Source organism: Pelophylax lessonae (genome assembly GCF_965119305.1).
Source record: "Pelophylax lessonae genome assembly, chromosome: 2".
Lineage (NCBI taxonomy): Eukaryota > Metazoa > Chordata > Amphibia > Anura > Ranidae > Pelophylax > Pelophylax lessonae.
Window position 1 is genome coordinate 702132026 of NC_138769.1, and position 25126 is coordinate 702157151.

Below are 25126 nucleotides of genomic sequence, written 5' to 3' on the forward strand. Positions count from 1 at the left end.
TAAACTCTAGCTAATACTTTATAAGCAGTTATAGCAAACATTATTTTTTCCCCTTTTGGGATAAAGGTTTTATATGAATAAATAAAAACCGATCAACAGTGCCCATCAGTGACACCAGACTCTGTACCCATCAGTTATGCCATTCACTGCTACCTTTCAGTGCCCTCCATCAGTGCTGCATATTAGTGCAACCTAATCAGCACACATCAGTGTAGGAGAAAAACTATTTAAAAAATTTGCTGACAAACTAAAACTTTTTTTTTTTTCTCTTTCATTCATTGATAGGCACAGCTCCTTAGGATTCTTGACCATTGGGTTATTATACAGGAGTAGGACACTAGACCGAAAAAAGAACTTTACTACGCCTTATCTACTATAAGTCCTCCGCTTTTTTTCTGCCTAGTCAGGAGTAAGGACCTGGTTCCTTGATGGGATCTCTGGTCCTTGCAATTTTTTTCCCTTGTTTAAATGTCTTTTTTTTTTTTTTTTTTTCTCCCAGTGTTTTTCCTGCGATATCTTCAATCAACTGCTGGACTGGGAGACAGGCTGGATAATCTAGACCCAGTGGTCACCCCAGTCTGGCCAGCGAGCGTGCACAGACCACAGCTCCGTGCTAGGTTGGCCGTGACATAGCCACACTGGACAGGGGCTGGCCTGCGAGTTAAATGCCTCACGAGGTCGACTACGAGCGAGTCTCAGCCTGAGTCACAGTGTTCGACGGCCCCCTATTCCGATGGCAAGAAGGTTCTGTCTGGAGCGGTGCCCACTTGGTTCCTGGTATAGTGAGTAGCTGGTCTTGCCCCCCACTTTCCTTCTGGATGTTTTTAGGATGGACGCGGACCCCTCCATGGGCATTCAGACCCTTGGGTTCCCCTCCTTCCCATTATACCCCCTCTGTATTCTTTGGGTCCTTGGGTCATCTAGCATGCCCACCCCCCCTATCTGGACCTGCTCTAGACCTGCGGACAAAGCTCCTTCAGCATGAAGGTGCACCCTCACCCGTGCCTGGGGTGGGGGGACGTCTTCGTTGGTTTCAGGGCCCATGGACCTCCTTGATGCTAGACAAATGGGTCCACTAAGTGATACGGTTCGGCTACAAGATTGAGTTTCATTCTTACCCTCTAAAAAGGTTCTTTCCTTCCAATGTGCGCCTGTCCTCTGACTGAATGCAAGCTCTCTTTGGGGCGATACAAGACCTGTGGCTTCAGGGTGTGATTGTCCCGGTTCTGGCCTCAAATGGTTTTAGGGTTTTTATTCAAACCTGTTCACGGTCCCAAAGAAAGAGGGCAAGGTGCGTCTGATTCTGAATCTCTAGCCCTGAACTGCTTTGTGCAGGTACAGAATTATGAATGGAGTACATTTGCACGGTGGTGTGGCGTCCCTATATCAGGGGGATTTTCTTGCCTCTATCGACATCAAGGAGGCTTACTTGCTCATTCCAATCTGTGCCCGTCACCCATTTTTCCCCTGCTTTGCTGTAGGAGAGGAGCATGATCGGTTTGTGGCATTACCCTTTGGTCTTGCCTCCGCCCCTCAGGTCTTCACAGAAGTGTTTGCTCCAGGTTCTGGCGTTGCTATGTCAGCCGGGAATTGCAGCACTGGGCTACCTGGATGACCTCTTTCGAGCGGAGTCAACTGCAGTTCTGATGGACAACGTGGAAATCACTTTACCAGAAGTCTACTCTGATTCCATCCAGTAAATTTAATTATCTGGGTCTGATTTAGGAAGACCTACCATAGTACGCGGAAGGCATACGTTTTGTGGTGTGAGTCGATGGGAGTTCACCCTCGCTCTTTTTCGGTGGCTCGGGTCTTGTCCTTCCTTCAATGAGCTGTTGAGCAGAAATTGGCCTGGAGTACCATCAAGGGCTAGTTTTCGGCTTTAGTGGTCTTCTTTCAACGACCCCTGGCCACGCACTCCCTGGTGCATACCTTTTATTCAAGGGGTCCGACATCTGACTCCACTGGTGCAGTTTCCTCTATCGCCCTGGGATCTGAACTTGGTGCTTTCAGTTCTCCAGAATCCTCCCTTTGAAAATATTCGGTAGATTCCCCTTCTTACACTGTCTTGGAAGGTGGCCTTTTTGGTGGCCATCACCTCTGCTCGCAGGGTGTCGGACTGGTGGCATTATCTTGTCGTACGCCTTACTTGGTGGTCCACAAAGATAAGGTGATTCTTTGCCCATGTCTGTCGTTCCTTCCTAAAGTTGTCTCTGGTTTTTCATTTAAATTAAGACATTGTGTTGACTTCCCTGTGTCCCAGGCCCAAATATCCTAAGGAATTTTTGTTGCATGCCCTGGATTGGTTTGGGGCGATTCGGGTGTATCTGGCAGCTACCGAGTCTTTTCGGAAGTCAGACCAGTTTGTGCTCACAGGGGGGCCAAGAAAAGGGCTGTCCACTTCTGTGGCCATTTCAAGATGGATCAGACAGAGGGTGACTCAGGCCTATTCGATCAAGGGTCAGGTTCCTCCTTTCCCTGTAAAGGCACACTCCTCGGGTGCTTAGTGCTGCTTGGGCCGTTTGTCATCAGGGGTCAGTGGCGCAGGTTTGAAAGGCAGCCACTTGGTCGTCGGTGCACACTTTCACAAAACGAAGTGGATGTGTTGGCATCTGCAGATGCTTCTTTTGGCCTCAATGTCTTGCAGTCTGCTGTTTTAGAGAGTCTGTTCCCTCTTTGGGGGTGTATTGTTCAGGTGGGCTCCAGTTTTTTTTTTTTTTTGAGCTCCTGTGTCCTGGTTGGCTATTGTCTAGCCATGGGATTTTTTGGTTGTCCCACCCCTCATGTTTGGCACTGCTTTGGGATGTCCCAATGGTTAAGAATCCTAAGGAGCTGTGTCCGCCAATGAACAAAAGAGAAAATGGATTTTTGACTTACCGTAAAATCCATTTCTCTGTGTTCATTGTCAAACACCGCACCCACCCCTATATGAAGTTGTAATATTTCTGACACTGCTTGTAACAAAACTGAGGACCTATAGCAGAGGGGGGGGGGGGAAGTATACCACCTGGGACTGCCCATAGACATAGTATCTAGTTTTTTTTTTCTGCCAAGTGTCCTACTCCTTTAGGGGGCAGTGTAACCCAATGGTCAAGAATCCTAAGGAGCATTGTCTGTCAATGAACTCAGAGAAATGGATTTGATGGTAAGTCCAAAATCCCTTTTTTTCATAATTTGTGGTCGTTTTTAAATAAAGAATAAAGAAAGGCTTTATTTGTGTGAAGAAAATGACAAAAATGCATTTGGTACAGTGTTGCATGACCGCGCAGTTGTCATTCAAAGTGCGACAGCACTGAAAGCAGGAAGGGGGTGAAAGTGCCTGGTATTGAAGTAGTAATCACCCCTGCCAGTGTTACATGGTTTGTCTCATCTATGCAAACTGATACATTTTACTGGAGGGCTTGAGCTTTTCAGAAACAACGGATTTGATTAAAAGATTAAAGAGAGCCTAAAAAAGAAAACCAATGCATCCACTGCATCAAGGAATTGGTACGCTGTAATATGTTTGATTTTGGGTCTAATACTGCTTGAAGTTTTCTGGTATAACCTGTAGGTGTGTCCCGGCTATTTCCCTAATGGCAAAATATTACAACACCTAAAACTAATAGGTGACACCTGGAAACCATTTTAGAGTTGAAACTAAATTAAGTTCTTCTACCTCTGGCGTGTGTAAAATGACCTTCTATATGTAACTTAATACACACTTCAGTACATTCAGAAGTCCTAGCTACTTGTATGTGTATTTATGTGTGGGTATTTTAAAGTTGAACTCTGGGATAAGCAAATCTACAGTAATCTAAATACAATTTCCTTTAACCTTGGTGTACTTGGTAAATTTCTTCCAGATCTGTGCAGTAATCCAGTGTGAGACTTTCCCTCTGTGCATGAGCTTCCTGTAATGAAGACCGCTCACTGGTCTCTCTCTCCTTGTGCAGGGTGACTGGTCTTGTCTCCGCCCCCTCCTGTAGTTTTCTGCAGGCAGCCTGTAGTAGGTGGAGCCTGCCTCCCACAGCTCTGCTCTCTGTACAGGTTATGTGCAGAACTGTGAGGTGCACTCAAAGTGAATTTGTTCCTGTTCAGGAATATAATTGTTTCAGCCTTTAATCTTATTTTAATTAAATCCACTTTTTTTTAACTTATAGGAGCTCCAGTGTGTGAGGAAAAAAAAAGTCAGCAGTTAAAAATACTGTAGCTGCTGAATTTTAATGAGGACACTTGCCTGTTCTGGAATCCTGTGACCCCAAGCTGACTCGTCAATCGGCTTTGGGTGCAGGCGTCGGCATTTTAAGTAAGGGAAACCGGCAGTGAAACCTTTAGTCTTCACAGCCGGTTTTCTACTGCGCATGCGTGAGTCGCTCTGCGCTTTTTGAATGGTCCAGCCGTCTTCTGGGAGTTGTGTTTCCCAAAAGGCAGGGGGGGGGGAGGAGGAGGGGCCGAAAATGCCCGTAGAACGCCGTGTGGTGATCTTATCTGGAAGTGGGAGTGGGTACCTGTCAAAACCAGATACCCGCTACCCCCTTTCTCCAAAAAAAGTGCCAAATGTGGCAGTGGATGGGGGTAGGGTGTGAAAAACCCTTTTGGGTGGAGCTCCACTTTAATGTTTTGTGTTTTTTTTTTTTTTTTTTTTTTTTTTTTTTACGGTCTTAGTCAGGCCCTATGCAATATTAGAGAAGCAGCGACCAGTACAGTTTATGAAGACCCCTGCATTTGTCCTTTGCCTGCAGCCAGGGCAGGTTGGGGACACAACTTACCTGGCCACTGGTGATAAGATTCTGACTGCTCTGAAAGTGCACAGAGCTGAGCGCTACTTGGTTTATTCAGCCTAGAAGAGATTGGTAAACCCTCCATTCTTAATGGCCCTACAGTGGTCCCAAGGGAGCCAGGTGAGTGAGCCCTGGTGGCCATGAGAAGGATGCAGGGTTTGCACATTCTTATTAGGAGTAACACTAGAAGCCCGAAATCACATGGTTATGACATGACGAAGCTTAGAACAGAGTTTTTTTTTCTATTTATTCATTCAAGTGATGCCGGTTTCACACGTATTAGAATACTTCAAGTGATACTAAACACGCACTGTTTACTTTAAATTATCCATTCTTTCTGTATGTGGATGATGACACGAATTATTTTAATAAAAAAAAAAAATCTGAATAGATTTTTTCCTTAAGGCCGGTCTCCAGGGAAACATAAGCAGGAGGAGCTTTTAGTCCTCTGCTGCTGGTCACATGTTCACAATCGCCTTTGGGATACAGAGTAAAAAAAAAAATGATAAACCCTTTTAAATTATCATACACATATATTGAAAATGAAATTGTTTGTTTTTTTTTTTTTTTGGCAGTGACCTTGGTGTGAGTTGATTTCTGCCAATCACAGGTTGTCACGCTCCTAAAACTTGTGTCTTCGAATAAGAGGGAAGTGAAGCCTCCAGTAATCTACATCTAATATACCGCCCCATTGTGTTTAGCGGTTTAGTTAACATGGAGGAGGGAGGGAGGGAGCAGGCTGTCATTTACCACTGTGTATAGGCCCACATGTGACTCTATAGACATGGGCTGCTCAGATGTGATGGGGAGTAAAAGCTCAGCATAGAAAATCATAGAAATCTGAGCATGTGCAGAGTTGCCAACAATGCTCTGCAAAATCCCCAACTGCATTGGGGACTTGGACAGAGGGGATATAGAGAACAGAAGGCTCAACCAGCTTTTTTGCAGAATACAGCAAACATAATATGAACAGCCTTTAATACACCATTTATTTCAAGTCGTAATACGTATATGTACAGTATTGTTTTTTACAGAAAAGCGTTCATGAGCCGCTGAAACGCTTTCCAAAGCAGAGGAAGGGGACTAGAAACAATCCAAATAGTCTTGAGAGGCGATCAACAAGTAGATCATCTTTGATTGCCTCTATGGCCCTGGAGGACTGGAACAAATGTCATGACATCACTTCTGGTCCAGGAAGTAAACAATTTATTTATTTTAAAGCAAAAGATCAAAGCAAAATGCTTTCTTTTATCTTTTGCTTTTGAAGGTAAGAGATTTTGGGTCTTTTTGACCTCAGATCTCTCCATAAAGAGAACCTGGCATCCTTTTTTCTATTAGAAAGGATGTTTACTGGCTGCAGTTTAGAGACAACTGCTGTAGCGCAACATCCAAAATCTTTATGCAACATTGTGATGTACTTTTGATAGTCAATTGTATGTACATTTTGCACTGTCTTCCATCAGTGTCCTTTTAATGCAATAAAAACTTTATTCTAAAAATAAATTAATAATCCAGAGATGTTTCAAAAGCTTCCTTATGCAGGTTAAGCAATTTGGCTGCCCCCATCTCCCTAGCTATGGTAACAATAAGCTGCATTCATCATCTTTTTCATATTCGACTGTTAACATTCATGTGTATTTTCTATTGCCTCGTCTTGCCTTGAATGAATTATCAAAAAAAAAAAAAAAGAATTATATAATTTGCTGGTGGATGGGCAAATTACTGATTAGCAGAAATGTAGGATTTAAGCCACATGTTTCATGCACAATTAAACCCAGCTGAGAGTTGTTAAAGTTTTCTTGCAAGCAGTTTGGTTTCCAAGCTTGTTTGAATGGCAGGTGGCTGAGAGCACAGTACGGTTTTCTTCTTTGTGAATATATGAGAGAGGTCTCCTCTGGTGAGGGGCCTCCACATAAGTCCCTTTTTATAAACCACTTGGCATCAGTATAGAGATGCACTGATTCCTCTAACCCTGCCGAAGTATGACGGGCAGTTTATGAAGCATAGATCCTTTGCAGTTTAACGCGACAATAAAAGTCTAACCAGCTTACGAAAACCTAAAAGTATTTAAGCAGTGCCAATATACTTTGCAGGTAAGATGAGGTTAGATATCTGACATAGGACCATAAATCAAAATGACATTTTAGTGTCTTCAATTGCTTTGAGTGATATGCCATAAAGGGGGAAAACGGCGATTGTTAAGGTGTACCTGTTGTCCTTTTGAAACTGCTAAACTAATGCAAGACATTGCATGCAGCTGCCTTTGGGATCTCCTACATATATTAAGCCTCGTACACACGCAACGATTATCGGCCGACCGATCGGCCGTCTTTTGTCCAGAGTTGTGTTTTGTTGGTTGGAATGTGCCTAGACTGCACACAAATTTTCTCGGCCAACAAAAATCTACTTCAGAAGTGATGTCATGTTCTGGTTTACTTTCCGTGTGTTTTTTCTTCTTTGAGCATGCCCAGTCTTGCTCATCTGATTTTTGTCTGCCGAAATCTGTACTGACTGATGGAAAATCGGCCATTCTGTTGACGGCCAACTAAAATTTTATAGCGTGCACACCAGATTTTGTTTGGCCGAAAAGTGGGAGTCTGTTGTCGGAAGCATCATACTAACAAGCCGACAATCGGCCAATCGGACGTTGGCCGAAAATTCACAGCCAATAATCGTTGCGTGTGTACGAGGCATTAGACACATCCAGTGACCTGCTTTCAGTATCTGGTAACAGGATTATTTTAACGAGCCCAGCAAATACTTTTTGTATCGAGAAGAGGTTGTCCACTTTCGTAAAAAAACAACCCTATACTTGTAATGAAGTATAAGTAAAAGCTGAGTTTTGGAAAAAAAAACATGGTCATGGTTTGAGCCGTCTGATGTTGAGGAACACAATGGCCTGTAAATCCTAGTGAGCATTTTTGTAATGAATTGGAATACCGATGGTGAGCCAGTTCTTCTTGCTCTACATCAGTACCTGATCTCACAAATTCCCTTTTGGGTGACAGGGCACAAATTCTCACAGGTGCACTCCAACATGAGGAAAGCCTTCCCAAAAGAATGGACATCACATCAATTAAAATGGGGGGCCAACAAGAAGTAAAGTCTTATGTGCTTGAAACGCCCCGGCAGCATTGTAGGAAAGGTACACCAGGGATGGTACAAAAACAAATGTATAACCAGAAATTTCCAAAAGTCCAGCGCTAGGGAGTATTCTTGTATGATGTAAATGAACAGCACTCAGTCCCAAAGGTTCCAATAATGGTAACTGCTGCAGTTTGTGTAAGCATTAGGGCCCTTTCGCACGGGCGCTCCGTATGTCCGCAAATCATCCTATTTTTTTGCGGATGATTTGGGGACATAATGTAAGTCAATGGCATTGCGGATGTCAGCGGAATACCATCCACTGACATCCAATTTTCTTCCTTTCAGTTCTGTTCCGTTTTTTGGAACGGAACAGAACCCTATTTTTCCTCCGTTCAAAAAACAGAAAGGAAGGAAAATCGGATGTCAGCGGTGTCATCCGTCCGTTTTTTCGTCCGTTTTTTCGTCAGTTGTTCATTTTTCGTCAGTTATTATCCGTTTTTCATCCGTTTTTCGTCAGTTGTTATCTGTTTTTCATCCGTTGTCATTCGTTGTCATCCGTTTGTCCTCCGTTTTTAGTCCGATCCGTTTTTTGACGGATGAAAAATAGGGCATTCATCCGTTCAAAAAAACAGACATTGACGGAAGCGGATGAAAACGGATGTTAACTGATGATCATCCGTTGTCATCCGTTTTTACATAGAGAAACATTGATGTCCGTTTTTCATCCGTCAATGGATGGATGAGAAACGGACAAAAGGACAGCATGTGTGAAAGGGGCCTAAGAAAAGCATGGTTATTAAAAGTAAAAACAGTTATTCACATCACAGGGATGAATAAAACGTGACCTCTTACATCATGCTCATACATCAGACATCCCCGCTGCAAAGAATGAATTTTTTTGAAAGAATAGGATGATACAAAAAAATTGACAGCCCCCATATATTGTATTTTATCAAACATAGATAGAGATATATATATATATATATATATATATATATATATATATATATATATATATATATATATATATCTCTATCTATCTATCTAACTTTTTTTTTTTTTTTTCCGATCATTTAATTTAGTTACATTTTGAGTATATGGAGTGTTAATTTGTTTTAATCAATCTATATACTTATGCAATTATAATTATGATATTTGTAAAGGGTCTTGTGCTGTGTTGACAGAAAAAAGCGTCTTTGTGTTTAAGATCCGATTGTCCTCCCGGCCAGCCCTCTATTTAAACTTCCTTGCTGTCTTAGTCACATGACTTGAAAAAGTGCCACGCCTGGAATGCGTTGTCATGACAACATCCTGATGACCGCTCAGCCCCACTACCAAGCATACGTTCGATTTCTAGCTCCCATTGGACTGGACTTCAGGCCAAAGAACTTTCCCGGATACATGAAGTCCTATCCGTCGCTCTTTGGTACAGGCCGACTACTGCCCTGGTAACGGCAGTGTGCGTCTGTCCTTCTAACATCATCATCCCCAAACCATGGGGACCTGCACCCTTGCATTAACCGAGCAGAGTTCATTCCTTTAACTTCAGCACCTGACCTCCACTCCAGGATACAGTACTCTATTGCAGCAGGGTTGTCTGTGATATATGAGCGCATCAAGCCATTACCACATGGGCAGTCTTGTTTTTTTCATCCCTGTGATGTGAGCAATAAGTGTTTTTTTCCACTTTTAAAACATTGTCTCATAAACTGTAGCACAGTTACCATTATTGGAACCTTTGGGACTGAGTGCTGGTAACTTACATCGTACAGGAATACTCCCTAGCGCTGGACTTTTGGAAATTTATGGTTGTATCCCAAAAGAATGGAGCTTGTTATTGCCCCAAAGGGGAGAAACGCCATGGTAATGACCATGGTTTGGAAATCGGATGTCCAACAAGCTCCTATATATGTGATAGTGAAACTTTTAGCCATTTAGTGTATTTTGAGTGATCTGTCTGCGTAGTTGTAACCTCTTAACTATTTGAAATGTTTTCCTAAAATATATTTTACTTATTGCAGATTAATCATTTTTTTTTCACCACTTTTCTGTTTTGGTTTTCCAGGTTTCCTTTGTATCCCAAAGGAGGTGAAAAGCTACAGTTTGACTACGGAGTATACCTTCTCAACAAAAACATAGCTCAGGTATTTCACAGGGATATCCTTTCTAAGGCACCATTTTAAATCTACTGTCCGTCGAGAGAAAATTTTTAGATTAACCCTCCACAAATGCCCTTTCAAAATGTACTTTATGGTTGGTCATATTGGTGTGTGTATAGCTTGTACTGTCTGTTTTACTGCCTCTCATAAGGATAGAAGTTGTTAGCAACCACCTAGACTGCTAAAAGCTTGAGACAACTTAAAGTAAACCTGTCCGCAATTTTAAAATATGAAAGCATTCTGCTAAAGAGCAGATAGGAATAATGTTCCATTATATTAAAGCTGAGCTCCAGGCACCTTCAGAAAAAACTAAAAGTCAGCAGCTACAAATACTGTCGCGTCTGACTTATAATATTAGGGTGCTTACCTTTCCACTGACCCAGTGGTGTCTTCACCCGAATTGATTTTTCAAACGGCTCCCGGGTGCTGCTGCCGCGATCTCGGGTAAGGGAATCACGCTGGGCTTTGTGAACGACTCGGCGGCGGGGAAGGAGGAGGGGGGCTGAACTTCTTGATGAGTTTTCCGTGGCCAAGTCAGCCAGAAGTGGGATTGGGTACTTGTCAAAACCGGGTACCTGCTCCCCCCAAAAGGTACCAAATGTGGCAGCGGAGGGAGGGGAGGAGGCAAATAAGCAGAGCTTCCCCTTTTTGGTGGAGTTCTGCTTTAAAATGGTTGTAAAGGCAAAAGGTTTTTTTACCTTAATGCATTCTCTGCATTCAGGTAAAAAACCTTCCATATTCAGCCCCCCCAGCCAGCCCTAAATACTTACCTGAGCCTGATCTCATTTCAGCTCTGTGCCTAGGAGCAACAGTGCTGCTCTCTCTCTCCTCACAGACTCAGAGGCAGCTGCAAGAGCCATTGGTAGTAGGAATGCTTTGTAAAATTAGTATCATTGGAAAGAATGCGTCGTTGCATGAAGGCTCTGTGGGATGAATGTCGCACTACAATGGGGATCAGTGGGTAAAATACCCCAAGAGACTGACAAACCATGAGAGAAAATGCCTAGCTACATTCTGGGTCAGTGTGAAGAATGCCTCTCTACATTGTAGGCCAATGAGAAGAATGCACTAAGACATTGATGGTTAGTGGAAAAAAATCTCTGCTACATTGCTAGTCAATTGAAAGGATGAGCTGCTACACTGGGGGTCAGTGGGAAGACTGCATTGCTAAATTGAGGCTTAGTAGGAAGTATGCCCCACTACCTTGGTGGTCATTGGAAAGAATACACTTTTACATTGGGGGTTAGGGAGAAGAATTCCCCACTACACTGGAGTCAGTAGGAAGTCTGCATCTGTAACATTGGGAGTCAATGGGAAGAATGCCACTCTAGATTGGGGATCAGTTGATTGCATCAATACATTGGGGGTCAGTAAGAAGAATGCATTGGGGGTCTCGGTCCTTAGTAGGAAGCATGCCTTGTTACATTAATAGTCAGTGTGATGAATGCATCACTATATTCTAGTTCTGTGGAAAGAATGTCTCACTGTTTTAGGAGCATTTTGCAGAATGTACCTCTGCATAGGGGGCCGGTGGGATGAATACCCCTTGTTACACTGGTTTTCAGTGAGAAGAAATCCCTCTTAAAGATAGCTAAATAAAAAATAATTGGTGTTTTTGACTTGGAAAAATGACAGAAGGGGGTGTACTGGTCCCACATCAATGGCTCCCCTGAATGGCATTGAGTCCAGAACATTGGAAACACCATCAGGCTTCAACTTACTGTATAGGTGGGAAGGCTGTAGTACACCAGTATCCCAAGTCAACTATTTCTGGAGTAATGCAACTGTCATAGTCCTGGTCTCCTTGCGCATTGAGCCATAGCCTTATATTTTGCTCTCGTTTGTTTATATGGTCCGCTCCATTTATAAACCTCAGACATTACATAGAAGAATATGCCACATTCTAAAAGCTGGATAATCTTATTTCCTAATGGTTCTTTAAGGTACGCAAGGTCATGCGTACCTCTCCATGGTTCAAAACACTGCCAACATCGTATGCCGCGTCACATGCTGTTGTGTGCATGTGCACTTCCGCTGTATCTCCTACGCATTGCCTGTGACATCCAGCCGGCTCCTCGCAAGGTTCAGGATCTGCCCTCCTTTCTTCTGCCTTACAGTGAGCTGATCCATAGACCGCTATGCTTCAGCAGTTGGATTGTGAGTACCCATTGGGAATTTCCCTGCTCTACATACTATTAGTATAGCGGATCATAAGCGCTGGGGTAGCAGTCTTGTTGACCTTTCTAGTTTTACACTAGCAGGCTTGTTAGTTTTTAATTTGCAGTATTTACCACCCCTCAGTTGGACTACATTTAGACATGTCTCAAAATCACTTCTGCCCCTTTGTCCCTTAATTAACAATTTAAGAAAACGTGATTTTTGACCATACAATCCTTTTCTTGGAATTCATTAAAGTGGTTTTAAACCCTCACATTTACCCAGTGAAGTGACTGGCCTCAGTTGATACACAGAGATTAAACAAATCCTCCTTCATGAGTTGTATCTGTTTATCTGCAGTCTTCTCCTCTCTACATCCATTTAAACTAAATAATTTATAAGCTTGTTATCGTTCAGGAAAAAGGGGGCAGAGAGCTGAAGTTACACTCTGAGACCTGATTGGAGGAAAGGGACACACCCTCCTGCACACCGGAACAGAGCAGTCAGTCAGCTGCAGATCCTCCCGTCACCATTTTTCTCTTGGTGTCAGGAAAACTTGTCAGAAGGGGTTTGTTCTGATAGCAAACTATTGAAGCAGCAGACCGAAATGACGCTCAGTGCTCTGGTTTGAGACAAGTACACGTCCCAAATCTCATGTCTGAGGTTTACACCCACTTTAAGGGACAGGGGTCTCACCGCTCTGTTCTTATGAGCCACTCCTAATATTGTTTTTCCACAAAACTGAAGCATGCTGGGACTGGGAGGGGTTATACCTGGCTGTCTTACAGCTTTGTGTACCAGTATCCAATCACCTATACACAGCATAACCCGAGTGTTTCAGAATTTTATTTCCTTACCAGTTCTGGCCCAGAAGGATTTGCCCCCTTAATTGCCAGGCCTTTTTTTTTGCGATTCGGCACTGCGTTATTTTAACGGAAAATTGCGTGGTCGTGCGACGCTGTACTGAAATAAAATTGATGTCCTTTTTTTCCCCCACAAATGGAGCTTTCTTTTGGTGGTATTTGATCAACTGTGCGTTTTTTTACTTTTTGCACTATGAACAAAAAAATCTTAATTTCTGAAAAAAAAAAGTATTTTTAATTTTCTGTTTAACATTCCCAAAAAAAAAAAAATTATAACAAATGTTCATCCTTTTAGGCCAATTTTTATTCTGCTACATATTTTTAGTAAAAAAAAAAAAAAATCACAAGTGTGTTTTGATTGGTTGTCGCAAAAGTTATCGCATCTACAAACTAGAGGAAAGATTTGTCATTTTTATTTTTTTTTACTAGTAATGGCGGCGATCAGCGATTTTTTTTTTTTTTTTTTTTTTTTTTTTTTTTTTTTAAAATTTTGCGGGACTGCGACATTGCAGCGGACAGATCAAAACCCTGACTGACATTTTTTACACTTTTTGGGGGGACCAGTGACATTACTACAGTAATCAGTGCTAAAAATATGCACTGTTACTGTAATAATGACACTGGTAGTGAAGGGGTTAACCTAGGGGCGATCAAGGGGTTAAGTGTGAGCCTAGGGGAGTGTTTACTAACTGTGGGGGGATGGACTTGTGAAATGATCATAGAGACCTGTGATCCTATATAGAAGGATCACAGGCGCTCTGTGATCATTTCAGAGAGACCGGTCAGCTGTGTTTACAATAGCTGAGAGCGTCCTTCTCTCTCAGTGGGGAGCGAGCGTGGTCGCCGGCCCTGTGCATCTGCATCCCCGTGTTTACTAACTGTGGGGGGGAGGGACTTGTGAAATGATCATAGACATATGTGATCCTATATAGAAGGATCACAGGCACTCTGTGATCATTTCAGAGAGAACAACAGTCAGCTGTGTTTTACAATAGCTGACCGTTGTCCTCTCTCAGCGGGGAGTGAATGCGGTCACTGGCCCTGTGCATCTGCATCCCTGCCTCCTAGTGGGGGCGTGTGCGTGCCACCGGCGGTGCGCACTCAACCTCCCCCAGCACCACGCACGCGACCGACGTAGGGCTATGTCAGTTCACGCAGGAGAGGCTGCCTGCCGCAGTAAATCTGCGGCGGGCAGTCTTAATGTGGTTAATAGAAATGTATTTTACAGTAAATCAAAACTTTTTTTTTCTGCCGAAATGATTGCTGCGTAAATTTGGCACTAGTAATCCTTTTCTGAGTTCATATTAGTAATTTGCCCCAAATGGTTGCAGTTTCCGATTAGCTTTTTTTTGTTATTGAGCCAAAAAGCACCCTGCCTGTACACGTTTCAAGTTATAAGAGTCATCGCGGTTTTATTTTTTGCCATTGAGTCTGGTCCCCATAGTAAGCTATCTTTCCATTCTTGTAAAATATAGGCAGTAACCTTTACCACGTCACCTCATCCTGTGTGTCTGGACTTCTATAATGACCTTCTAGGTTCTGTGGTTTAATCATCTAGTGAGGTCATTTATTCCCAGAATTGTCTGCTTTAAACGGAGGTGCCTCCAGCTCCCCATACCATCACCCTGAAGATTTTGACAAACCGTATTTATATTGGACTATTTCTGTTTCTCAGCACAACCTGATACTTTGACAATGAGAGGTGAAGGGAAAAAAAAATCGTTAGTCTCAGGTGGTTGACTGTGTCGGGTTCCTGTTCGTCGGAGCGTAATGGGATCCCTACACCTGTACTGCAGGCTCACCAGACGCTTGGTGTAACCTTTCCTCGAACCCCGGTGCAGGAATGTTGTGTTGGAGCTTCCAAGGTTATAAAAATTGAGCTCTGACCTCAGCTTACCAGAGCTGCATCAGGGAGATTAAGCCGTGCAGCCATTCAAAAATAAAAAACCCTGAGCACTTCATGTATTTATTTTATCCTTTCACATAGTTCCAATTACCATATTTTATTCAGTATATAGACCACTAGCACCATTCCCTGCCCAAAAGAGATGCTGGTTTTAGGGTTACAGGTATTAAAGAGAAATTGTTTGTAAAATTCACACTTCAAGCAAATTATAAGGTGGTTGTTAGCTAATTAAAATTAGTGATCGACCAATATTGTTTTTTTTATTGCCGATACCGATATTTTTTTTTTTTTTTGACAGGTACTATTGTGGAGCGATCTGGGGGTCTAAAAGACCCCAAACCCCACCTCTGCACTTAAAAGCATTCAAAACGCCAATTTTGGCTCTTTTGAATGCTGTCGTTTTTTTTAAATTTGGTGCCGAGTACCCGGAAGTGATGTCATGACATCACTTCCGGGTTTTTACACGGAGACCCGATCAGAGCCGAATGCGGCTTTGATCGGGTCTTCAGCGGCCATGCAGGCTGGTTGCCCGGGTCTCCCAGTGGGACGGGAGACCCAGGCGAGCCGCGGAAGCGGGGGACGTCCCCTCCCGCTCCTTGTAATGACAGCCGAGTAGCTTCTTAGCCGCATCGGTTGTCATTACAAGACAGCCGACCATCGGCTATGGACGCTGGTACCGGGTTGATGCCTTTAACTGCAGGCATCACTCCGGTACAGCACTTTCCCAAAATATTGGCAATATTGGTAACCTCAGGGGCTGATTCCGATATATTGGGGAAAGTGCAAATCGGCCCTCGATATATCGGCTTTGCCAAAAATCGATCGATCCCTAATTAAAATCCGATTCTATCTGCTACCTGATCTTCTTACATCAATGCAAGTCTACCAGAGTCTGCATATGTAAGGAGCTGAGATGGCGGCCCATTTACATTGCAATGTGGGAGGACAAGGTTTTCAAAACCGTAATACACGTTAATAAAATTGTGACCTAAATCAATCTATTTCACATGTGCTGTATATCTAAAAATCGGATTGTTGCAGGAAATCACTCAAACTGTGTTCAGCCCTATAAATTAATTTTAACTTCAGTAAAATTCAAACTCTTCTTTGAGAAATATAAAATACAAGTACATTGCAGTATACGGACCTGTTGAGCCTTTTGCCATTTTTATAAGCCAGTCTTGTGATTCACACTCGCTGCCAGACAGCATGAAGGTCACTTCTATTTCCCTAGAAAAGATAACGTTTGGTACATATCCGTCTCCACTATGCGTATTAACCACTTCCTGACCCACTCACAGTAAATATACTGCGAGCTGGCGGCGAGTACAGGCACATTCACGTACATTTCCCGGCTTTCTTTCCAATTTGGGGGCACGTTTGCCCCCTGCTGACCCATGCTGTGATTGGACATAGAACAGGTTTGTCAGCAAGTTTCAGCCAATGATTTCGGCTGAAAACTGCTGTTCTGTTGGCTGTTTGCAATCACAGCACAGAGTTCTGTGTTTACAAACACACGGAACAGTGATCTGGCTGTTTCCTCTCTTTGAAAAGTGGGCGGGGGGGGGGGGGGGGGAGAGAAGCCAGATCTGTACATAAAAACAGCACACATATTATACGTGTTAGGCACACAGTTAACCCCTTGATTTCCCCTTGATGTTAAAGCGGGATACTGTATCCCGCTTTTTTCACTTTTACCTACAGGTAAGCCTATAAATAAGGCTTACCTGTAGGTACAAATAATATCTCCTAAACCGGCACGGTTTAGGAGATATTTACAGTGCATGCAGCCGCTCGCTCGCGCGAGCGGCGCATGCGCTCTGAAGGTCCGGGGGGACCTTCAATTAACTTGCCGGGAGCTTGCCGGAGAATTCACTCCCGCGCGCATGCGCAGGAGTGACGTCATCGCGGCTCCGGCCAATCAGCGCGCCGGAGCCGCCTCTTCCGGCCAATCAGCGCGCCGGAGCCGCCGAACCCGGAAGAGACGACGAGGGATCATGGCAGCGCCCGCATCGATGTCCGGGGATCCGTGTCGGGGCTTCGTTTTAAGGTAAGTTACACATAATGGGCTAGTATGCGATGCATACTAGCTCATTATGCCTTTGTCTTGCAGGTTTTTTTTTTTTATTTTTTTTTTTTATAGGGTTTACAACCGCTTTAATCCCTTCCCAGCCAGCTTCATAAGTACAGTATAATCATTGATCACTGTTTTAGTTCACTAGCGACGTCTCTGTCCCTCCCAGCCATTGTCCATTAGCGCCAGATTGCCCGCTACACTATCACAATTCCACTATAAGTCACTGATCACCGCCATTACTAGTTAGTCTATAGCTGTATAAATTCCAATATATAGAAACCATAGTTTGTAGACCCTATAGCTTGCACACAAACCAAATAATATACACTTATTGGGATTTTTTATTTTACCAAAACATGTATGTAGCAACGAATTTTGGCATTAATTTGAGGATTGATTTTTTTTTTTTTTTTTTTTTCATGGGGTAGGTTTTTTAACAAAGTAGAAAACAACATGTTTTTTATTTTTATTTTTTTGTTTTTTATTTTATATTTATATAATAAAAAAAAATACCATTAAAAGAGAAAAGCTCAAATTGTGTGCAAAAGCAATACATATTTTTTTGGGGTACAGTCTTGCATTACTGCGCAATTACCCATTAACCGGTTGCCGACCGCCGCACGACTATATACTGCGGCGGTCAGCCCCGGCCAGGCAGAGTGACGTATCGGTACGTCACTCGCCTGTCACTGACTTGCGAGCCTATCGCGGGCGGGCGCGCGCCCGCCGAGGCGCGCGCCCGCCGCGGCTCGTTCACAGGCAAGTCAGTGCGTGTGACCGGCGGACTCGATGTCCGCCAGTCACACTGCGATCGCTCCTGTGAAGGGAGAAAGACAGAGCAGCTTGTGTAAACAAGCTGCCTGTCAGTTCTCCCTGTGTAAAAGTGAAGATCTGTCCGTTCTACTATGTAGAACGGTTGATCTTTGCTTTTACACCAATAGGAATGTCCCTACACAGTTAGAATCACGCCCCTAGGACACACTTAACCCCTCCCTGTCCAATAAAGTTAACCCCTTCCCTGCCAGTGTCATTTTTGCAGTAACAGTGCATATGTATAGCACTGATTACTGCAGTAATGTCACTGGTAACCCCAAAAGTGTCAAAAATGTCAGTCAAGGGTCCGATCTGTCCGCCGCAATGTCGCAGTACCGAAAAAAAATCGCAGATCGCCGCCATTACGCGTTAAAAAAAAAAACACCAAAAATGACAAAAATCTTTCCCTTTGTTAGTAAACGCGATAACTTTTGCACAAACCAATCAAAATACGCTTTTTGCGATTTTTTTTTTACCAAACATAGGTAGCATAAAACAAACTGGCCGAAAAATGTTAAAAAATTTTGATTTTTACTTTTTTTTTTTGGGGAATTTCATATAAAAAAATGTGAAAAATATTGTTATTTTTGCAGAATTTACGCTCTTTTTTTGTTTATAGCGCGTGATCAAAAAATCGCACAGGTGATCAAATACCACCAAAAGAAAGCTCTGTTTGTGGGAAAAAAAGGACATCAAATTCGTTTAGGTACAGTGTTGCACGACCGCGCAATTGTCCGTTAAAATCACGCAGTAAAAAATCGCAAAAAAAACCCTGGTCCTTTAGCAGCCAAATCCTCCGGGGCTTAAGTGGTTAAAGCAGACTTTCACACTCTCAATCAACATGGACTATTTCTAATCCCTATGCTGCTAGCAGTATAACTATATCATATTTACTTTTTTTTCTGCGTTTCTTCAGTTACTTTCTGTTTTCCATGCCTAGGCAAATTATGTCACATGTCCCAGGAGTCTTCAGGAGGGGAGGGAGGGTTCTCCGCTCAGACCATGCCTGAGCTAAGACCAGATGGATTTCAGGAAGTAAATGCTACATTAATTACCTGCCCTTTACTCAAGATGGCCACTGCCAGAAATGCCAGGGGGTGTTTTTGAAAATTATTTCTCTGGCTAAATAAAGCATGGAGACCTAAATGGATATGGAGCAGTTGGCTTTGCAAATTAATTGTATATCTTTTTTGTTTTTTTGGTACTCAGGCGCAGTGCAGTTCAACTTTAAAGTAGCACAGTGCTTAATAGCAAAAAATGGTCTGGTAATGAGGTGGGGTAAAACCTTTTGGAGCGCAAGAGTGAAAGGGCATCAGGACACTGAAAGATTATAGCTGTGCTCTTGCTTCCTATAATGAAGTTCTAGTTTCTCTGTGCAAGAATTTGAGCCCTATCTGACTCACTATGGTGCCCCCTGTAGCTGGGACCCCTGGTGTGCCATCAATTTGTATACCTAAAGGCAAATAAAGGCAAAACTTTTTTTTTTCTTCATTTTTTTTTTTTTTTTGTTTTTTTTTTTTTTTTTAGCTTTGGATGGAGTGGAGATTTTGGGTTGTCCCCAGAAAAGTAATAGAAGGGAAATCTTCCAATAGTGACACTCGTTCTGGTGACCTGGGGGTCTCCAAGGAATTTCCTTAATTTGCAGGGATTTCCTCTCCCTTTCTGTTTGGCTGTGGAACGGGAGGTGAAGGGAAATCTCCCCAATGGGACTCCGATGTGAAAGGGGGATTTAACACTCCCTTTATCTATCCAAAATGTAAAAAAAAAGTTTTCCCTTTAGTTGTACTTTAGGTCCTTCTTGACTAAAATCTGTTTTATTAAAAATATCCAGCATAGTGCCCCATGCTGGGGTACGTAATAAACACCCTCCTTTTGAGAACCTTTAGCCATTGTGGCTACCTTTTCAGATGTGTGTAGTGTTCATCTACTGTGCCATCTATTTAATAGTGTAGCTGTCAAGTACAGTTGCTTTGAAACTAATATTAAAAATAACATTACGTTAATAAAAATAGAAATATTGTTAAAAGAAATACATATATTTGCAGATTTGTCAGTTTATATTTAAAAACAGCAGAGTATTATTTTCATAAAACATACATTTAAAATCTCTGTCTTAAAAATACATAAAAATTATTTAAATTCGCAAATTAGTCCTAGTTATTGTGGTTTAAATGTGGGGGTGGTTTAAATGCTCATAGTTTGGAGAAGGTGTCAGGTGCCGAAGAGGCAAGAAGTTACATGTTTAAAAGAGAAGTATGGGGTTATGTTTTTTTTCCAGGATCATACTTGCCTAGCTGGATGCAGCATCTGTCCCTCACCGGCTTTAGGACTGAGAACTGAGCTATCTAACACAGTTCTCACACATTCCAGAGCAGAGAGCTGCTGACTCTCACTGGAGCGCTGGGCTGTGGAGGGACAAGAGTGGCTGGCTCAGGATCTCAGTGGCTTGTTGAGTGGCTGAACCGGGTGCTGGTCCAGGCATATGGGCGGATCCCGACTCCATGTTCCCCTGAGTCTGGACCGGCTCTGTGATGTCAGCAGACAACTAACTTCAGCCCGCTGGCTGCTGAAAACGGTTCACAGGAGTGCAGAATGAACTGAACGCCTGTGATCCACAGGAGAAGTACAAACAAGCTTTGGTTGTACTTCTCCTTTAAGAAATGTAAAATTGTTATTTACTCATGATTGCAGGGTCCCCCTGACTGATCTGATGTTCTTCTAAAGCTCAGAAAAAAACGGGATCGGTAAAGTTAGTTTTCACCACCACTGATTGTGGTGTGGAAGGAGTTTTAAACTCTGAGCTCTGTCTGGCTGAGGGACTTTTGAAAGTGATTGTGTTTATTTTGTGTAGTTAAGGGAATACACCAGTACTATGTAAATGTGGGATTTATACCTATGAAAAATCATTTTACATTTTTAACCTTTTTATAGGGTCTTATCCTCACCACCCTACCTGGCACCTCTCTATTTAAGGATCTGCTTGCATTGTTGGCAGATCTTTGACATCACTTTTCCAATAAAGTTCAGCTTTGTTGGCCTCAAATTTCCCCTGCTACAAAGTATTTTCTTAACACTTCTCCCTGAAGAAAAATGAAAGACAGAAAATAGACGAGAATTGCGACATTCTTGGGAGATTCAGTGGGCTGTAAAATGACTTGATTTAACATATGTAGATAATAAAGATTTCTATCCGACATATACACTTTAAATATTTACCTTTCTTGTCAAACCTCATTCATTCCAGTTAAGCAATTCTCTATCCTATTTTTATTATTTTTTCCCCCCTCCTCTCTCCTGGTCTTTATCTGGCGCCATATATCTGTATGGATTGTCAGGAAAATAAATGAGTACATACAGTATAGGTTGGTTTCACAATCTTTGAAATCAAGAGAAAGAGCAACCATTGGTATTGATCTTAATAATTGAGAGATTGTGTTTCTACTTGAAGTGTTGACTACAAAACGACTAAATCTTAATAAAAAAAAAAAAAAAAAATTCAATTGAAATCTAAAATAGAAAACAATCAAAGTATAAACCACACCACTTGACAAGGAATATGTAACAGTATTGAGATATATGCTAATAGAGATGTAAAGAAAAATAAAATTATTATTATATTACACGAGATCTACTATATGTAGGGTCAACAGTTCGCGGAACGAGATAGTATAGTTACAATACAAGGGAAATCGTCTTTATTATTTCAATTAACCAGTATGTATAAAAGTAATTTAAAGTGATTTGTAAAGCCTCCCATATTTTTTTTTTTTTATTAAAATAATAAACATGTCATACTTAACTGCTCTGTGTAATGGTTTTGCAAAGAGCAGCCCTGATCCTCCTCTTGGGTCCCTCACCAGAGCTCCTGTCCCCTGGCCAAATACCCTCAAACATAGCCACCTTCCTTAGGGGACACTCGTGCGGGCTCCCTATTCAGTTACACAGCCCAGCTCAGCCCCGCTCTCTGCTTACAGGTTTTGATTGACAGCAGCAAGAGCAAGTGTCTTTTGCTGCTTTCAGCCAAGCCTGTGAGAGCTGGGAGAGGGCAGAAGAGCTGCTGCAGACGTGCACAGCGCTGTGTAATGATGTCGTGCCCGGAGTACCCTAAAAGCTGTCGCGAGCAACCATCTTGTCCCCACGGGCAGCCATCTTGTTCAGTGACACAGGCAGCATTCCAGTTTAAGCTGTAGCAGCAGATGTGTACTCCGCAGAGATATTTCCTTCCCCCCTCTCTCTCTCACTCAAAGCAGCCCCCACCTTCCCTTTGGCATTAGTATGCAAGGCCTCAAAAGAGTGCCTTATCTCAAAACACATCCTGACAGGCAGGTTGTAAAGTCTTATCAGCCCTTCTAGCAGGAGTTGGGTCTCCGAGAACAGCATGGGGCCTGAGCAGATGTCCAGTGAAGCTGCCTTTTTAAATTCCCCAAGCCAAATTGTTAATTTACATCTCACAATCCATGCTCAAATCATACCTTTTCACCCAAACAACACATTGACAAAAAGTAGATTTCTCTGTCGCTCATTGACAGACGCAGTCCTCTTGATTAATATCAAATTGGATTATGCTGCCCTCTACAGGAGTAGGACTAGGCAGAAGGAAAAACGTTCTGGCCACACCTTGGGGGCAGTCCCAGAGGGTATATCCTCCCTCTCTCTGCTACAGGATGTTAGTTTTTTTCTGTCTAGTCAGGAGTAAGGACCTAAGTTCCTTGCTGGGATCTTTGGTCCTGGCAAGATTTTTTTTTAGAAAAATTTTTTGTTAGGCAGCTTTTCTCTCCAGTTGTTCCTGTGAGATCTTCAAGCAATTATGCTGGAGCTGGGCAACGGGCTGGATGTTGAGATCCAGTGGTCACCCCAGTCAGCCTACGAGCGTGTGCAGGCCCTAGCTCCGCGCTGGGTCAGCCGCGACATAGTCCCACTGGACGGGGACTGACCCTGCGAGTTAAACGTCTCGCCGGGACGCCGACGACCAGTTGGAAACTGAGTCGCGGCGTCCGTATTGGTCGACAGCCCCCCCACCTCGGTGGAGAGGGGTTCTGTCAGGAGGGGGTGCCTGCCGGTTCCGGTATGGTAAGTAGTATGTTCCCCCTCTCCCCTGTCGGGTTTTGGGAATAGACACAGGCCCCTCTATGGATGGTTGGACCCTTTTGATCCTGGGTCCCTCCTCTATCCTATAGCATGTGTCACAGATCTCCCTCTTGAGTGTGATTTGGTGAATAGGAACCAGGAGGCTTGGTTTGGGAGCTGACTATCGGAAAGGCACTGTAAAGATGACTGAAGTCAGTGGCTGGCATTACTGTTAGGATGGCCATGTAAGAGGGTGATATGATCCTACCTTATACATAAGGTTGCAGTTGCCTGGACTACCGCCATCTGCCGCCACCATCCTCCCGCAGGCCGCACACCTCCCTCAGGCCGATGCCTGCCTTCCGCAGGCCACACGATGTAGCAGGCCGCTGCCATCTTTCCACAGGGGCCGCCGCCATTCTCCCGCAGGTCGCCATCTTGGCGTAGCCTCGTGTCTCCGGCATGGGGGCGGCCATTTTGGAGATGACCAGCTACCTCGAGGAGTAGCAGGGGAGGCGCCGGAAGGAGTGTAAAGGGGCGGAGCCGCCTCCTTTACCCGGGAAAACGATCCAAAAGACTTCCTGTCTGTAAGGGACAGCGCTGAGAGCAGTTTGGTAGAAGCTTCTGTGCATCAGGTGGTGAGCCCTTGGGGTCTCTCTCTCTCTCTCTCTGTGGGGTCTCGAAGCAGGTAACACTGAGGGGCGCTGTTGCGCTGGGGGATTACAAAAAAAAAATAAAAATTTTCTTGGCAATTTTTTTTTTTGTTTGCTGGCAAGTGTCTTGGAATAATCATGGACCCTGCCACACATGTATCCCCACCTGATCCCCTCGAGGTGGCCGCAGGACCCTCCAGTGCCCCACTTATGATTGATGCATTATCAGCAGTTTTGGAGTCTTTGGTATCCCGGGTGGAGGTGGCCTGTCAGGGACGGGGGGCAAGAAAGCGACCCCCCGCCTACCCCTATTTCATCTGACACTTCAGATATGGATTCTGAGCTTGTCACTGCAGCTGCAGGTCCCTCTTCTGGGGCTGCTGTTTCGGGTACGGTCTCCTCAGACAGTGAGGAGGACGTTTCTGCCTCCGCCACAGCGCAAGAAGAAGCGTTGGTGGACGCACTAGTTATGTCTGTAGTGCGAGGGTGAAAAGGTTGGAAACAGCGCTACCTAACGCATGTGCAAAGATGCGAGTGAAGAGGAGAAAGTGCTCAGTGCATGCAAAATAGTGCAAGTGTGCCACATATAAAATATTGTGCCTGTGAAAAAATCACTAATTTTCACAGGCACAATATTTTATATGTGGCACACTTGCACTATTTTGCACGCACTGAGCACTTTCTCCTCTTCACTCGCATCTTTGCACATGCGTTGGGTAGCGCCGTTTCCAACCTTTTCACCCTCGCACTACATTTCTGCCCCTAAGTTCCTTAGGGGTCGGTTGGTGGCTGCAACCTTTTATTTCACTGCCTGGCAGTTCTTATCCATAGCGCTGGTTCTCTTACCCCCTTTTTATAACTAGTTATGTCTGTCCGGGAAACCTTAAGTCTTGAGGTTATACCGGCAGAGGTAGCTGACACTGAAATTCCTTTTGTTACTAGCAAGCCTACCAAAATGGCGAAGGTTTTTCCCTTGCCCAAATGTTTTGGTAATCTAATTAAAGAAGAATGGGGTCGTCCGAAACGAACCCCTGCTATTTCCAAACGCATTGCTAGGCGCTATCCATTTGAGGAATCCCTCAAAAAATGGATGGTACCACCAGTGGTGGACCGATTTCCAGACTAAATAAAGCCACTGTTATCCCGTTGGAGGACGCTCCGTCCTTTAGGGATCCGGTGGATCGAAAAGTGGAAGCGGAATCCCGCTCCATTTTTTCCCTGATAGGGTCAACCTTTTAGGCCAGTGGTTGCCATTGGTTTAGTTTCATAAACATTGACATAATGGACCAAATTGTTACGCCGTGACTTAAAGGGGAGAAGTATCCCCCCGGCAGTATCAGATTTGCTGGAGCAGATTATACAAGGGCTACAGTTCATCTGTGACGCCGCCCTGGATGCCACTCCCTTGTTAGGGCGTGCACCGGTTTCAGCTGTGGTCCTCAGACGCGTGTTGTGGTTAAAGTGCTGGTCGGCGGATCAAGGTTCCAAAAAAGCTTTGGCTAATCTCCCTTTTCAAGGGGATCGCCTGTTTGGGGCCACCTTGGATGAGATTATAAAGGATCTCACTGGGGGCAAGAGCAC

General features: G+C 43.7%; 1 protein-coding gene across 2 annotated transcripts in view; it reads left to right on the plus strand.

The window, feature by feature from the left end:
* UVRAG (UV radiation resistance associated) overlaps positions 1-25126 on the plus strand; it is a 205103-nt gene that overhangs the window by 134814 nt on the left and 45163 nt on the right. For both annotated transcript variants that reach the window (XM_082245635.1, XM_082245634.1), the window contains exon 13: positions 9916-9994. In XM_082245635.1, the coding sequence (XP_082101761.1) occupies positions 9916-9994 (79 nt within the window). The remainder of the gene's footprint in view (positions 1-9915; positions 9995-25126) is intronic.